Source organism: Myodes glareolus, chromosome 9 (genome assembly GCF_982192425.1).
Source record: "Myodes glareolus chromosome 9, mMyoGla1.1, whole genome shotgun sequence".
NCBI lineage: Eukaryota > Metazoa > Chordata > Mammalia > Rodentia > Cricetidae > Myodes > Myodes glareolus.
Window position 1 is genome coordinate 89,457,432 of NC_142034.1, and position 16,017 is coordinate 89,473,448.

Consider the following 16,017-nt stretch of genomic DNA (forward strand, 5'->3'; position numbering starts at 1 on the left):
TGCCTACGAAGATTGGTTTAAGGCTTTTGCAAGCTCTGTCTTTTAAACCATTTGTGTCTGTTTGCTTGACAATCAAGCAATGATTTAGAAATGCTGCTTCCTGAAGCGTCACTGGCTAATGTAATTTCACAGCTCCAACTACAAACCAGAAAAATTGTTTCATCCCCAAGTAGGGGAGCCAGACATTTCTGAGAAATCAGAGTTAACAAGAAGACCAAGTCTTTTCTGCAAAGCAGGCTGCAGCATTGATGGCTTCCTCCATGAGAATCTTGCCGAGTCTCAGCATCAGCAGCCTCCATCATTCAGGGATGCTGGTCTTGCTAATAGGTAAAGCCGGTCCCTTTCGGGATGGATGGAGCGCTGCTTCTGCAGGGGTCTGATCTGCTCTAGTGCAAATGTCCACCTGTCTGTCCTTCCTCCTGCCACTTCCGTGAACTTGTATTTTACGTGGTGGTAGAGTTTTGGATGAGGCTTTAACCGAGATTCATTTCAACCCTTTGACTGACATTTCACCTCCTTATCCCAGTGTGCAGACAGCCACCCGGTATTTGAACATCAGTAGACATGGAGAGCTTATCACTAGACTTCGGAAGAGAACGTATCACTGTAGCTCAGTTTTAGGTAGGATTTGAAACCCAGGTGCTTCCCCTGGAGATCATTAGTGTTTAAAATCTCTCGCCAGGCTCTTTGCTGGGATCCAGATCTCTGCCATGGGACCTGATGGAGATACTATGGCGGGCTAATAGAATGAACTTTTTAAGGCACCTCGCCATCTGCGCTATGGCTGCTCCGCACTGCACTGTAGGGAGGTACCAGCTCAGTGTTTCTGTCTGCTTTGTTTTGTCGTGTGCACGCGTCTTCTCTCCTTTGACTTGGGTGCTGATAGTTGGTTGGTTTGCAATCATTCAGTTCCACTTCAGAACAGTGCCTGCACCTAGGGACCCTCGATGATTGTAGTTGAGAAACTGACTGATAAATAATCGTGTGACTGAGTTAGTTAAACTGTACGAAAGGGTTAATCCCTTATCTGACTCGCCATCTCCTTACCGCAGGTCTGGTTGGTTTCATTTTACAAATGATTTTTAAAGTTTCAAGTTCCCAGAGTTCTAACACATTGGTTCCCTAACCTTTGCTCTTTTGGATCCTGGCGACAGAGCCAAACACCTCATGGATGGATGCTAAGCAAACACTCGACCCAGTACTTTATTCCCAGCCGTAGTCATGTTAGAAACTCAGGAAAATTAACCATTCTTTTTTTTATAAAAGTTTATTAATTTATAAAAGTTTTCATTTCCGCCCCTCCTCCCAACACCCTCTCACTTCCCCCACTCTCTCTCCTCCTCCCTCTCCATCCCTAAGAGCAGTCAGGGTTTCCTGCCCTGTGGGAAGTTCAAGTTCCTCCCCCCTCCCTCCAGGTCCAGGAAGGTGAGCATCCAAACAGACTGGATCCCAAAAATCCAGTATATGCAGAGGAAACAAGTCCCACTGTCATTGTCAATGGCTTTTCAGAAAGACCCCGTGTCAGCCACATTCAGAGAATCCAGCCACATTCAGAGAATCTGGTTGGATCACGTGCTCGTTCAGTCCCAGTCCAACTGGAAAATTCACCATTCTTAATCAGTCTTTTCCACCTTTCTTCTAAGTCTTTGGAGACCTTTGGCCTCAACAGAATACATTTTATGTCAGATGTCGGGATCTGGTGTAACAGTGAGGGGCCATGAACACACCTGTTCTTACAGTCACACCTGGCTCACGACAGTGGCAGCTCTGTGCTCTTCAGCTGCCCCAGCTGCTCTCTACATGCAGTGACAAGGAATCTTCTCGAAGGGGCATTTTTTTTTTTTTTGTGACTCTCTTGTCCAGGCAGCTGTAGGGGAGGAAGGCATTCTGCTGCATTGTAGATCTCCTTTGTGAATTTACTTGCAAAATTAGCTTTGGAACAGAAGGACAGTGCTCATCGTCTGATGGTTTAAAGATGCAACAACAGTGAGGTCTAAGTGGACCATGGAGTAGCCTGAAGTTGCGGGAATTACCCATGTTCTGGGGAAGGGCTTCCTGCCTGAAAGGCTCTTACTTGGCTTTCCTGTCACGTGTACCCTAACACCTGTGATTTCCTCTAACAAACCCGAAGATTCAAAGTTGCAAGTTAATAACCCTTTTGTAAAATGCATTTGAAACAAATGTCTAAACAAACAGGTAGGGCGTTTCTTCTCTGGATCTGCTCGCAACAAAAACCTACTTTGGAAAAGTTCTATCTAAACAAATGTAGTCAAAAGGTGAATCATTCACAGACCCTGGAAAAGCTGCAGAACTAGCCCTGGGGGAGGGCAGAGCAAGAGTAGTTGCTCTTGGAGGAGCAGAGGAGGGAACAGAGGCGAGGGTATGTGGCCTCCTCTGTGCTGATGATGGCTGTACCCCATGAGGTCTGGAATCTCCATGTAATGGTTCAGAGTACAGGCTGTTACCTCCCAGAAGCCGTCATTTTCTACCTGTGTACAGAGCATCAGCAAAATTGGGGAGCTAATACTGCTTTTTCCTCCAGTGACCAGGAAGAATAACGGAGTTAACTCTTGCCAAATACTTCAAATGGTGCATTTAAACCTAGACTACTGGAAGTACTCAGTATGTGTTAGTAGTTAGTAATGTCATTTGTTACCTTTATAAATGATCCCCTTGAGATGTCTGTTAGCAGCCTATTTAGGGCCCAGTGTTCAGCCATTATCCTAAGGAGTGCGGGCACCTCAGGGTTAGAGCCCTTGGCGGGATGTCCTCCCCAGAGTCAGTCAAGGGCCTGGCCAGAAGGTAGGAGTGCTGATGTGGAGGTGGGAATCAAGACCTGGTCTTGGCCTCTTTCATCTTCTCCTTGATTTAGCTTCTGACTTTCGTGCTGTTCATTGCTTTGGTTGGACTTTAAGTACATAATGGGAAAGAACCACAGCTCATCCCTGTACCTTTAGAAACCTGGTGTCTCCAAAGAGAAAGGAAACATTCCACATCTGGCTGTTGGATTGAATTTAAATGACATTCTGGTGTATATGATTCATGTCTGAGCTCAAGTGACATCTGGCTGTGTATGGTTTGAAACAACTTTGGAGCTATTTTTCTTCCCTTAAATGTTTCGCTTAAGGGAAACGTAGAGATAAAATTGTGTAAGAATTTAGAACCATCCTGAAATGCCCTGAGACAGCATTGTCAGGAAAGAACCTCTTCTTTACGAAAGTTCTAGTTCATTTAATAAGAAAGCAATGTACACAGGAGTCAAGTAGAAGGCTGTTCAATGTGGTGTTCTGTAATTTGAAGAGTGACCAACAGTAGGATTATGCACAGATAAGGAGATAAATTCATGATTTGAGACTGTTATAGTAGTTAAATAGTTAAGATAGTTGCTATGTGTAAAAATATAAAAATTGCTCCAGAGAATATTGGTAAGTGAATGGTATTGAGGAACTGAGCAACACGTGCAGCCATGCCTCACTTTGAAAAAGCAGATATAGGCAAAGGACATTGTAGGATTTATTCTGCTTATATATGGAAAATCATATGCAAAGATCATGAAAGTTTATAACCACAATATTATATGAATTACAGTAAACTCAAGATAAAATTGAGACTAGGAGAATTTATACTGAAGCATTTGACTATATGTATATGTATTTATGTATTTAAGCACACAAAATAAAACAGCTGTTGATTCTAGGGAATGAGGGACAGGGAAGAAGCCAGAATTGTGAATTACATTCTAAGGAAATCTTCACCTAACCCTTACGACTTAATCCTTTTACAAGGAAAATATATTTGTTAATTATCACCTAATGAAAAAATTATATAAAATGTTATTTAAACTCTGTAATAATATAACTATAAACTATAAATAGGATATATGTACTATAAGTTTATAGACACATATTTATTTATAAGTCATTGTAATTTAAAGTTGAATGTTTTCATGAGAAATGATAAAGAATAATATGTTTTCTAGGTGTATACATGCATACATAATACATATATATATATATATATATATATATATATATAAAGGAAACTAATACATAGTATTATTTGTATATATGAAACTAAACAGGAAGCCCACATGCTTGTCACTACTTTGCTTCCAGAATGCCGGGACATTCTGCTCCCTGTCATCACCAAGGAGCTGAAGGAGCTGCTGGAGCAGAGGGACGATGGGCAGCACCAGGTCATGGAGAAGAAGTACTGCGTGGAACTGCTCAACAGCATCTTGGAGGTCCTTAGCTGCCAGGATGCGGTGAGTTCTCAGGATGAGGTTGTTGCCCTGGGCTCAGATCTGGGCTCAGCTGATGAAGTTGTAAAACATTAATGCTGATGGAGAGCGTCTGAAATCTGAAGAGAGAAAACAACGCCTACTCAGCAGGCTGACTATTCCAGCGACGCATCCCTCGTTGCTGTGAAGGACCGTGCTGGGATAGACAGCAGCCAGAAGGGTACATTTTGTTATCCTGTGTCCTGGTGGAGAGGTTTCCCTTCCAAGTGTGGGCGTGAATATCATCACAGTCTTCCTAGGTGGTTTGCACACTCCTTGTGTGTTATTGTATCCCTAGTTTTCAGGGCTGCCAAGGGGAACTTCTTATGCCCATATGGCCAACAGAACAAGCTCACTGCCTTTCACCCTGAGGGGTTTGAGTTTGGTGTCTCAGAGGACCTCATATAATGATAGAAATAGTTAAGACTTTTCCTGGGGCTGGAGAGATGGCTAAGGGGTTAAGAGTGCTGGCTACTTTTCCAGAGGTTCTGAGTTCAGTTCCTAGCAACCACATGGTGGCTCACAATCATCTGTGATAGGATATGATGCCCTCTTCTGGCATGCATGTCTACATGCAAAGCATACATACATAAAACAATAAGTAAACTAAATTACATTTTAAAAAAAGACTCTTCCTGCTTCAGCCAACTTCCCAGGCCCGTGCTCTAGAGAAAGGGTGTGGCATGTGACTATGGAAGGGACAAGCTGAAACTGAAGCCAATGTGCATTCGAATGTCATTGCTTAGTCACCTGGGGACAGACTTGGAACCTAGAGGAAATGTCTCAGTAGAGGGCTGGAGGCTTCTGAAGGACAGCCCCTAGAGGCTGCAAGAGGGGAAAGATGCAAGTTGCCAGTCGGAAGAGAGAGAGAGAGAATGTGCGCGTGGTTTACATAGGTATTTATGGTATAGGAGGCCACACCCAAGTGGGCCGGACACTTAAAGGCTGAAGGAGTTCCTACAGCACCCTAGGAAGAGTGGTGCAGGTGGGGGGGGGGGGGGGAGGCAGTGCCGAGACACAGCTCAGACTCTACGAGCTTCAAGAGGGAGGGACGGGTTCTGGCTTGGTTTGGCCTAAGTTTGTGTGGGAAGATCTCCCTATGCCCTGCCCTTGTGTGCACTCAGAAGACTTAGACCCAAACAAACAAGAGGTCGTTCCTGATTCTTTATGCAAAGGTCACTCCTCAGCACTTTGTTCTCAAAAAAGGGCTTCCTGGATGAATTCTGTTCTGTGGAAAGTTGTAACTTTAGACCTTCGCAAGGGGATGTTTCTGTCCCGCTCAGATCTCATAGCCATACTTATCAGCCTCCCTACATGTGATTCCACTTATGTCTTCCTCCTGTCCTTGCCATCCTAATTGGCAGTCTTCTGATTATCGGGTGAAAGCAGAAGCTTGCTTCATTTACCCATCCATCTGCCATTCATTCATTTACTCAGAAATACATAAAGTGCACCAAGTGTGTGCTAGGCGTTGGGGATACAGAGCATGAAATGGCTCCTCAAGAATGTCATTACGGAAATGTAAGTAAGCAACGGGAATATGCAGACTCAGCACCTGCAATTTAAAATCCCAACTCTGAAATGCCCCCAAGAGGAAAACTTCAAAATACCACATGTTAAGGACATAGGTAAAAAAATTCTAATCTTTGGAAATTTTGTTTCATGCCCAAATTATTATTATTAGCAATTATTATATAATCAGTGGCGATCCTTAAGTAATAACCATTTTTGGTTAGAAAGTTCATACTCTGGTTAAGAAAATTGTCTAAAATGATTTTCATACTATACATCTAAAGTATGTGTGAAAATAAAAACATTCCTTGCCTAGACATGGGTCCCAAACACAAGCTATTTCATTGACTATATGGAATAAATATGTCTTTAAAATTTAAAGACAACATGTAATGTCATGACTAAACTATACATGTGCTAAAGGTACTAGACCTCCCCAGGAATGACTAAGTGTGTATGTGGGAGCACTAGGGTATGGGGGTGGTCATCGAGGAAGCATTTGCAAGGACAGTGAAACTTCAACTGATGCTCAAAGGTTAAAAACAATTATGACTCTCTCTGTTTACTGTGTAATCCATGCAGTCTTATTAATCTGCCCCCAAGTAGTAAGGTCTGTTATTCTATTTAGTGAAAAACATAGAGCTTCAAAATCACTTAATATTTAAGGCCAGGCAAAGTAACCCAAGCTGAGGTTCATCAGACTATGTGGTCTGTGCAGTCACGGGCATGAAGACACAAGAGCAGTGCCGTTTCCTCCCTTTCCACATCCTTGTGCCATGGAAAGAGAAGATGGACCCGAGAGCTTGGATACTCAACAGTCCTTCCAGAGATGAGACCAGGCTGACAGTGTTTCTCAGTACATCTGCCTGCCAGCTGTCCAGTTGGCACTGGGCTTTATCACTAGGTCTTTATTTATTGTTATTTTAAGAAGGTGTATGTGTGGTGGTGGGGAGTGTCTTACAGTGTAAGGACATGGGAGCTGGCTCTTCATTTCTTTAGAGATATCTTAGTGAATGTTTCCCTTTTTGTAAACAGCCAACGTGCAATGGTTCTTTACATTTCATTCTGGAAAATGTCATAGATGTCTGGGAATTCACGGTTTGAGGAGGCGCAATTATGATGGGCGTTCCTAGTCCTCTTATTCCTGATATAGGTAGTGCCCAGTTCTTTTGTACGGTAGCTGTTGTGACTCCATTCACTGCAGGGGAATGGCGCTTCCAGGTTTGCTCTACAGATTGTCCTCAGTTTGCAGCTTCAGTAGCATTGCAGACCCTGCCCCCGTCCTGGGAGAGGAGGCTGCTGTCTCTCCCAGACTCAGGACTCAGGGTGTCAAAGCCTACAGGGAGTAGGAGTCCCTGGGTCCCTCCTGGACTCAGAGTGTAGGAAGTGTGGTGTCACCGCCACAGTCTAAGTCCCTTTGGTAATGTGGTCTGACTAGAGACTACCCACTCCTCTCTCAGGATAAGCAGTTGTCTAGTGGATGAGTTCTCCAGACATCTTATCACCACTGAGCCGGTGCACGGTTCTGAGCTGGTGGGCTTCACACCACACAGCCAGTTTACAAAGGTAAAAATGTGTCTCGGCTGACCATCTTCTTCTACGACTCCATGGTTATGAGCATGCTGAGCTCGACCACAAATCAGAAATCCCAAACGACCCAATTGAAATCTCTCTTGTTCTGGTGGATAGTGATTCTCAGGGCCAAGTTCACCTGGGGAGTTTTTGAAAGATGACAATTGCTGATGCGCCAGGCCACGCGTTGTGATTTCATTGCTAAGGGACAGGAGGAGGCATTGCAGTGAGGAGTTTGCCAGGTATTGGAGGGCAGACAGGAGTCATGGTTCTGGTGCAGAAGGTGTCAATCTTAAGCTTGCTCTCTGCTGATCTGGAGGAACACTGAATGAAGCACGGTTTGATTATCAGTTTCGGAGCACGGGATCTGATACCTGATGGCTTGTTTCTCTCATCAAGTGCCCAGGTGACTTCGACGCTGTCAGGCTGAAGAGCATACTGGAAGGTGACCCATTTTACTGTTCTTCAGTATTTCCTTGAATTAGAGCAGTGGTTCTCAACCTTCCTAGTGTTGCGACCACTTAATATAGTTCCTCACGTTTTGGTGACCCCCCCACCATAAAATTGCTTTTGTTGCTACTGAATAACTATACTTTTTCTATCGTTTTGAATCGTAATGTAAATATCTGAGATGTGCTCCCCAAAGGGATCACAACCCATAGGTAAAAAAACCACTGACCTAAAGGAGTAGCTATACTCCTTCTCACTTCTTTACCTCCTTGATTCAAGAGCCCTATCCAATATTCATTTAATAAGCCACAGGACAGAAAACAAAGGCTTCCAACCCATTCATCCCACTCGGGAATTCATTTTGGCAGGGTTAGCAGTGACGTGGAGTGCACAGAGACATGACTTTGAAAATCCAGACGTAGGAACAACAGGATTTTATGCAGACACTTTAAAAAACTGAGACTATGACATTTGGAGGAAAGTGGATGCAGCTAGAAACCATTATGTTAAGCAAAATAAGCCAGACTCAGGAAGATGAGTATGTGTTCTTTCTCATACGTAGAACCTAAGTTTAAAATTATATAGACATATGTATCACTTTATATTTATGCTTATATGTGTGCTCATAGGTTACAAAGCTAAAAGGGGGATCGTGATGAGGGAGGACACGATCTTAAGGAAGCTGGGGTATAGAGAGGGTCGTGGGATGCTTGTAATAGGAAAACAGGCGTAATTAACTGGGGGAGGGAAGGAGATGGAGGTGGGAGAGCCACAGCAGGGTAGGGGGAGTGGAGTGAACAGGAACACAGGCTTGAAGGGGAGACCCATTACTTTGTATGCTCACATACAAAGTCAGTTTAAAAGAAGGGAGGGAAGGAACCCAGACCACAAGATATCATGCTTGTTTTGCCCAGGTGCCAACTTCTCAACACTTGGACTTTGGGAACATACCGGAGCATCCTGAATTTTCCTTCTGCTTATTTGGAGCCTCTGTTCTCATAATCGAACAGCCAATTATGACTGATTCGTGGTGGATGTCATGCAGCAGGTCCTTACCTCAGCCCAGGCTTAGACAGTGACCGCTGTCTGGAACTCTTTCTGGGGAGGAGGCGTGTGTAGAAGTGCAGTAGTTAGCGTGTCGGGCGGGATGCCCAGCTTCCCTTTGGGGCTGCCACCTGTGTTTGGAGGATGGAAAAGGATGCTTATCTTTCCTTGTCACTGTTGGAGTAATTACAGCCCCACCCAGGAGGCCTGCCAGGTTCAATGTTAGCCTGGGTAGCTTGTGACTCAGGGCAAGCTGTCTGTCTTAGCCTGGGTAGAGGGTTTTAATTATTATCTATTTAAACGATAGTGTTAAATTTTCTCACACAGCTGCTGTACTTGCACTTAGCATATCAAAGGGGCCGGTTCAGATGAGGAATGAGCAGCCTGGCTTCTAGTTCCACTAATTCCCCTTTCTTTTTGTCACTGAGCAAGTTGTGCTGTCAGCTCCAGTGACCCCCCCAAAGGTAGCTTCCCAGGGACCCATTCTGTACCTTAAAGCCTTCTGAGGAATTCATATAATTTAATTTTGCACCTAAACTGGATGGAGTTTTTTTTTTCTCCTCTCCTAAACCAGGGTTTTCATTTTTGCATTCCATTCCATAAGGAGAAAGGAGGGTGACCATTTTATACCTCACATAGCAATCCGGTATAAAGATGAGTTTGTATTCTCAAAATGGAAAAGGGGTGTTCATGCCTGAATCATGGAGCTAGGGGGTCCCTAGAATCACTGTTTAAGAAAAATGGAAGGTGTAATGACTTATCTCTTTAATCCTAGCACTGGGCAGAGGCAGGAGGGTCACCTGCAAGTTCAAGACCCATCTGGAATGCAAACTGAAGTCCTGTCTCACAGTATCTTTTAAAGACAAGGATTTTTAGTCTGTTGACTGTGCCTGGAAGGTGTCAATGCCAGTCCCGAGCTGAGGCAGCATGAGCCTTTGGCATCTCATCAGCTTCAACCCTGGGGATGGGGGAGCGGTGGATTCTGCAAGTGCAGCTTCTCTTACCCAGAGCTTTCTTCCTCGTTCCCATTCCTTCTCTGTGGGGAGGATCCCACATTCCTGTTAACTTTAGAGATCTTCAGAGTGTTCTCACTTCATTCCCTCTCACCCCCATTCCCAGGGAGAGTTAAAAACTTGGTTATCCTCAACTCCGCATTTTTCCTGTGTGTAGTCTGAGATGGTATTCATGTACCAACTCTTCTAGGTAACATTCTTCTTCATCTCTCCCCAGTCATGCTTGGAGCATGGTTGCCCCGGGTACAAGCCTCACCCTCCAGGTCATCACAAGCCAGTCCCACCACACGCCACCCTGTTACTCCAGTTCTAAGCTTCTTAACTTGTCCCGTGTTCCCTTTCTCAGTTTCGGTGCCTCTTAGCATCGCTTGGAAGTGGCTGTCTCTCTCTGCTTAGCTAAATCCTACCTAAGGCTAGTTCTGAAGTCATATAAATGTCACTGTCCGTCCTTCTCTTGGGGTTCTTGGGGAACCTTCTCTAATCTTTCTCCTCTCCTCCACTGTGGTCCTGGGAGCCACTTACCTGCTGTGTTGTATTGTACACTTGTGTGGTCTTATTCTGAGGACTAGCTGTCAGCTGCAGGGTGGGGGTGACCCGAGGCAGAGACCAGCTATGCTTGCCTCTGCTGTTGTCACCTCAGCACTGAATGTCTCCTGAGGCTTCCTGGAAGGAAGGTGTGCTGCATGCTGCACAGGCCCACTCAAACAAGGAATGACAGGACCAGAATCTCTGCAAGGATGCCCTGGTGCTGGAGAACCATTTTCTCTGTTCTCTCTGGAGTTGATTGGCAAAGAGGTCCAAATAATCCCAGCTCCCCACTGCTCTGCATGCGACCTCTTGTCCTGTCAAAACTAACTTTTTATTCAATTAATTTTAGAGAACTTAATTGGTTTTTATTAGGGACTTGTGAACCAGACAGTGTCCTTTCCCAACATTAGAAGAATCCCAGTTGGACTTTAATCCTGGCACTGGGGAAGCAAAGGTAGGTGGATATCTGTATGTTTGAGGCCAGCCTGGTCTACAAGACCTGGTTCTAGAACAGGCTCCAAAGCAACACAGAGAAACCCTGTCTTGGAAAACCAAACCAAACCAAACCAAAAATAAAAACAAAACAAAAAACAAAAAAACTCACTGGGTGTGGTTGAAAGCCAGTTTATGCAGGGTAGCCCAGACTCTTTGGAAACAGAATGATGCAGAATGCTGGTTGTTTAAGCTGACACTTCCCTAGGTTACCCTTCCCATAAAGGTTAAAACAGGAGTGTGTTGGGAACTTTGATCAAAGCTCACACTTGGCAGAGCCCTTTCCAGTTGACTGTTCTGACTCTCCTAGCCTTTTCGCTGTGGGTTTTCTTTTGGGGTGGGAGAAAGGTCTCTTTAGGGATTATCATCATCATCATCATCATCATCATCATCATCACCATTATTATTACACGCTTAGTATTGTTGACTGTTTGGTCTGTTCTGTTGGGCTCCAGGCAGGAGCCTGGCTCTGACCAATGGCCTCCTTTACTTCTGTCTAACAGTTCTTACATTTTATCCTTATCGTCTACTTCCATTTCTCAGAGAGCCCAGAGCTTGGGGTAACCTGCCAGTTAGAGGGTCAAGAGCGACCACTGCTGCCTCTTGCCATTACCATCAAATTCCCAGGAATCAATACCACCCTGCCAAAGCAGCAGGGGTTTCTTCTAAGCTACCTGCCCCATTCCCAGTATTCAAAGTAAAGGCAGGGAGACAAGGTTTGATAAAATTCTTTTGTCTGGGGGACATCCCATAGAGCAGTGCATGGTAACCAGATTTAAAGCTGCCTGGCTGGGAGCCCTAGACCTTATCTCCCCTCATGCTTCTTCCACTTCCATGGTGTGAAATGTGCCCTCCCCCGGCTATTGTGGTGGCTTTTCTGAAAGGATGACGCAGCTCTTGTTTGTCTGTGCCTGTCATGTGCAAAAATGGGGCCCATGATGCTCTGTATGCTATAAGAAAGCTAAGCTTCGGAGAGCATTCCAACTAAGACTCCAACAGGAGAATTCTTCTCTCACCCCAAATTCGCAGCCTCTCCCTGTCCCCCCACCCCTGCATACTGGCATTGCTGTTCCCCTAACATTCTTGCCCTAGAGGTCAGTGATCATACTTTGGAGTTTATTTCATGGATAAACTCGTGGCTTATTCCACTAGTGTATGGACATTTCTCAACATGAGCAGTAATCGACCTATGGTGCCACCAGTAGCCAGGGTAGGGGAGAAATCCTACCTCTGCTTCTTTTTACCTTGAGAGTCCCGGGAAATCACTAACAATGCGACCCAGTCCCCAGCCTTGTCAGGGTCTCAATAATGAATGCCCCTGGAAAGATCCAGCACCTTCCAGCCCTATAACCTGCTCTCTGTGATGTTTTCCTTCATCCCTAGTGTCTCTTGTTCCTCCTGTGCTCTCTCCTATTTCAGGCAGCTTTGAAAACAAACCCGAAGTCCTTTTAAGGCCAGCAAAGGGCTAAGTGCTGTGGGAATGACAGACAGGGATTGAGCCCAGGGAAAACTGTAGTCTGATTAGCCTGGAAGGCAAGTTCCGGGCCAGGGCTGGTGGTGGTAGTAGATGCTTTGCTCCATCTGGGGCTGGTAAGAGGCTTGCCAAGGAGCAGCACATGTTGCTTCTGGGTACAGCTTTCAGCACCAGGGCTCAGTCCGTCAGGGAATCCTAGAGGGAAATGTCATGCTGCTTTTTCATGGACTCCTCTGGAGTATTCCAGATCCCCTGGGCTTATGAAAACCATTGTACCAATTGTGGTATCTTGGAATTCACGTATACCAATTCCCGGGTGTCAGAAGTTGACTTCTTAGGAATTTTATGAGACAATTGCTAAGTAACTGCCTTGATTAAACATTTATTTAAGTCTATAATTAAGTGGGACATATTCAAATCAAAAGCAGTAGATACTCAAAGCAGTCCTAATTGGCTTGTAAGGTTTTATTCTTACCTATGCACTTAAGATTATTTACACCTATTGCGTCTGAGTGGCAGAAATTCAATGGAGTATTTGGTTATTGGGCCTAGAAATCAACCAGGAAGCAAGTATTTAACGAAAAAAAAAAGTAGGTAAACATATATCATGGCTAGTGTCTAAAATACATTTCCCAGGGAACAGTTCACAGAAGTCTACTTTCATACCAATGCCGGGGATCTAGAGGGATTACCCCAAACCAGAAAACCCCCAAAGCCAATGGGTGCTGCCCCACTGCTACCCTTTCTGTCTCCAGTGGCTCTGAATCTGATGGTGTGCTGTGGACCTCAAAGAATTGGTGAAAAAGATTGCCTTCTGGGGTTGTATTGATCTGAAGACAAACTGAACATCCATCCTTAGGTCATGGAGGGGATATAGCTCATTTCCTACGACAATGCTATTGAGCAGTGATGGCTTCTTCCCTATGGGTTCTGAGGGTTTTGAAGTCTTGTGTAAGCCACACACACACACACACACACACACACACGCACACAAAGGAAATAAAGGAAAAGCGCCTAGAGAACAGGGGGGGAGTGGAGTTAGGGGGTTGTGATTTGCTGTATCTCCTCCAGATATCTGGTCTTACAGGTGTGGGAACGACAGATTTGATGTGGGGATTATCGTTTCCCTTGATGGCCATATAGAAGTTGATCTTTTGATTAAGTGAGTACCAGTGTATTCGTTGTTAACAGGAAGAACCAACAATAAGTCCTAAAGAAATGAGCAACCATATGAGAAGCCGAATATTTGAGGAGTCTTGAAGCATTTTCCTTAAGTATTTTTTCATGGTAGGGTAAAACACTAACTTCAGAACGGAGGGACCAGGCAGCCATGGTAAGTAGAAAACAAACTCTGGCTCCAGCTTTCCTTACAGTGCTCTCAGAACACAGGGCACTCTTGACTCCGGGTTGCAGGGATAGGTCCCCATAGCCCAGGTAAGCAATAATTCATGCCACAGACTACAGCTGGGTGTCCCCTAATTCTGACCCTGTCTATCTGGAGGTAGAATGTTATCCTCCAGTCCTTGTCTGTCCCCACTTCTGAAGCTAGTTGCAAGACTTATGTTGCTTTATGTGTACTTCTGACTGAGCCGTATCAGTTGGGGTGACCCAACATTCTCCTTTGACTCAATTAATATCCTGGAGCAGCCCCCAGGACTCAGGGATGCTCTTGTGTTTACTGGCATATTAAAGAGGGTGATGGATCTATATAGCAAGGTGTGGGAGAATGGGCTCTGGGCTTCTGGATCCTGTCTGGGAGTTTCATGCTTTAGTATAGGAGTTCTCAACCTGTGGGTCATGACTCATTTGCTGGTCATCTATCAGATATCCTGCTTAACATATTACAATTCAAAACGGTAGCAAAATTATAGTTATGAAGTAGCAATGAAATAATTCTATGTTTGGGGGCCACCACAGCATGAAGAACCATGTTAAAAGGTCATAGCATTAGGAAGGTTGAGAACCCCTCTTCTAGAACCTTCCACGTATCCAGCAATCTGGAAACTCTCTCAGTCCTGGCCTGTAGAGTTTTGTGGAGATAATATCACACAGGCAAGAGTGCCACTGGCTTGGGTAGAGATAACCACTGGGCTGTGAGTTTGGGCACTTCTGCCCATCTTCCTTGAAGCTGGAGGGAATACCTAGAATGGAGGTCTCATCTCTGCTATCAGACAAGCGGACCTAAGGGAATTTCATTATGGCCCACTCTAAGAAAGAAATGTTGGGGTGTGTGGTGGTTTGAATGAGAATGCCCCCCATAAGCTCATGTATCTGATGCACAGCAATAGAAAGTAACGGAGAAAGGGAGGTTCTGAGTTTCTGTGAAAAGCCTCAGAAAAGAGAGATTCTAGATTCTGGGCCCTGACCCATAGAGGAAGCCACAGATGAAAACTCCCAAATTCATATCATAGCGTTGTATATGATACTAACCAAGTGAAGAAAGAGGGGTTGCAAGCAGGGAAACGCACAAGCCTGTGTCACATGCACCGCTGTAGGATGCACTGAGAAGGGCCTAGCACGTCCCTGGAATCCTTGCCCAGGCAACTTTCACCTAACAGCGAGCTGGAAAGGAGACCAGACTGAGGAGGACAAAGTAGTTGCTAGATTAGTGTCCTCAGAAGTTAAGTTCCAAAAGTTGGTGAAGGCTGAGGTCCTAATATGGACCGGGGAGAGGCTTTAGGAAACAGTCACCATGGGCCCTTGGGTGGGCTCACAGACCAGAAAATGGACATTTAGAGCAATAATGGGGAAAATCACAGGAAAATTTATAGCTGGGTAAGAGTACGCTGTCTATATAATATCTTAGAGGAGACAGTGGGCCAAAGAAACAAAGAAACTCTGTTTTGTCACTTTTCTGTAAGTCTGATATTATTTCCAAATGGAAACATTTTAAATTTCTAAATATTTACATGGGGACTCATTATGAACAGGGAGCCTAGAGAGAGCTCAGAGTTTCTTGAGGTCACCTGTCCCAGTGTGATAGGTGAAGGCCTTCTCTGATTATAAATCAAAAACAGCAGAATCCACTATCCAAGGGGAAACCTTACTATGGGATTACATTAGCAAAATGGCGGCCATCTACTGAACTCATAAGGAGGCCAATGGAGTTTCCTGGTGGTGAACTGATTAGAGAAAGAACACTTACCCAAGACTGAACTGGGAGCGGTGACTCGTGGCACATGTGACTACAGCCTGTACCCAACTTCCCATGCTGTAGCATGTCACACGGGCTATTTGGCAGTCCCATCTTTACTGCAGTTCCTAAACAAGAGTTGGACATTCTTGAATGTTACCTGCTGTTTGCCTGATAGGCTAAGAAAATGGAGGTTTTGGCTTCATTTTCCAGGTGGTCATTGGGTCATTTGTTCATAGGAGAGCCGCTTAGAAAATAAGAAGACAGCCTTCGGTGATGTTTGACTAGGACTCCCCAATAAAGTTAATAATCCAACGTGTTCTGTTCCATCAGCACCATCTCGCAATGTTTCCTAAAATGTTCCGTGCTGTTTCTAATCTTCCATGACCGAAGCTGAACCGACTCCTTTGCCTACAGCCACAGTGGGCTCTCCACCCCTTCTCTGCTCTCCCCTTCCTTAGAGTCAAGGGCAGGGTGGCAGAAGTGAGCCACGTGTCTGCGTGTGAGAACCAAGTGCAAG

General features: G+C 44.9%; 1 protein-coding gene across 1 annotated transcript in view; it reads left to right on the top strand.

The window, feature by feature from the left end:
- Positions 1-16,017, top strand: part of Dock2 (dedicator of cytokinesis 2) — a 408,709-nt gene that overhangs the window by 159,209 nt on the left and 233,483 nt on the right. Inside the window, exon 26 of the mRNA XM_048436014.3 lies at positions 4,116-4,264. Coding sequence (XP_048291971.1) covers positions 4,116-4,264 — 149 coding nt within the window. The remainder of the gene's footprint in view (positions 1-4,115; positions 4,265-16,017) is intronic.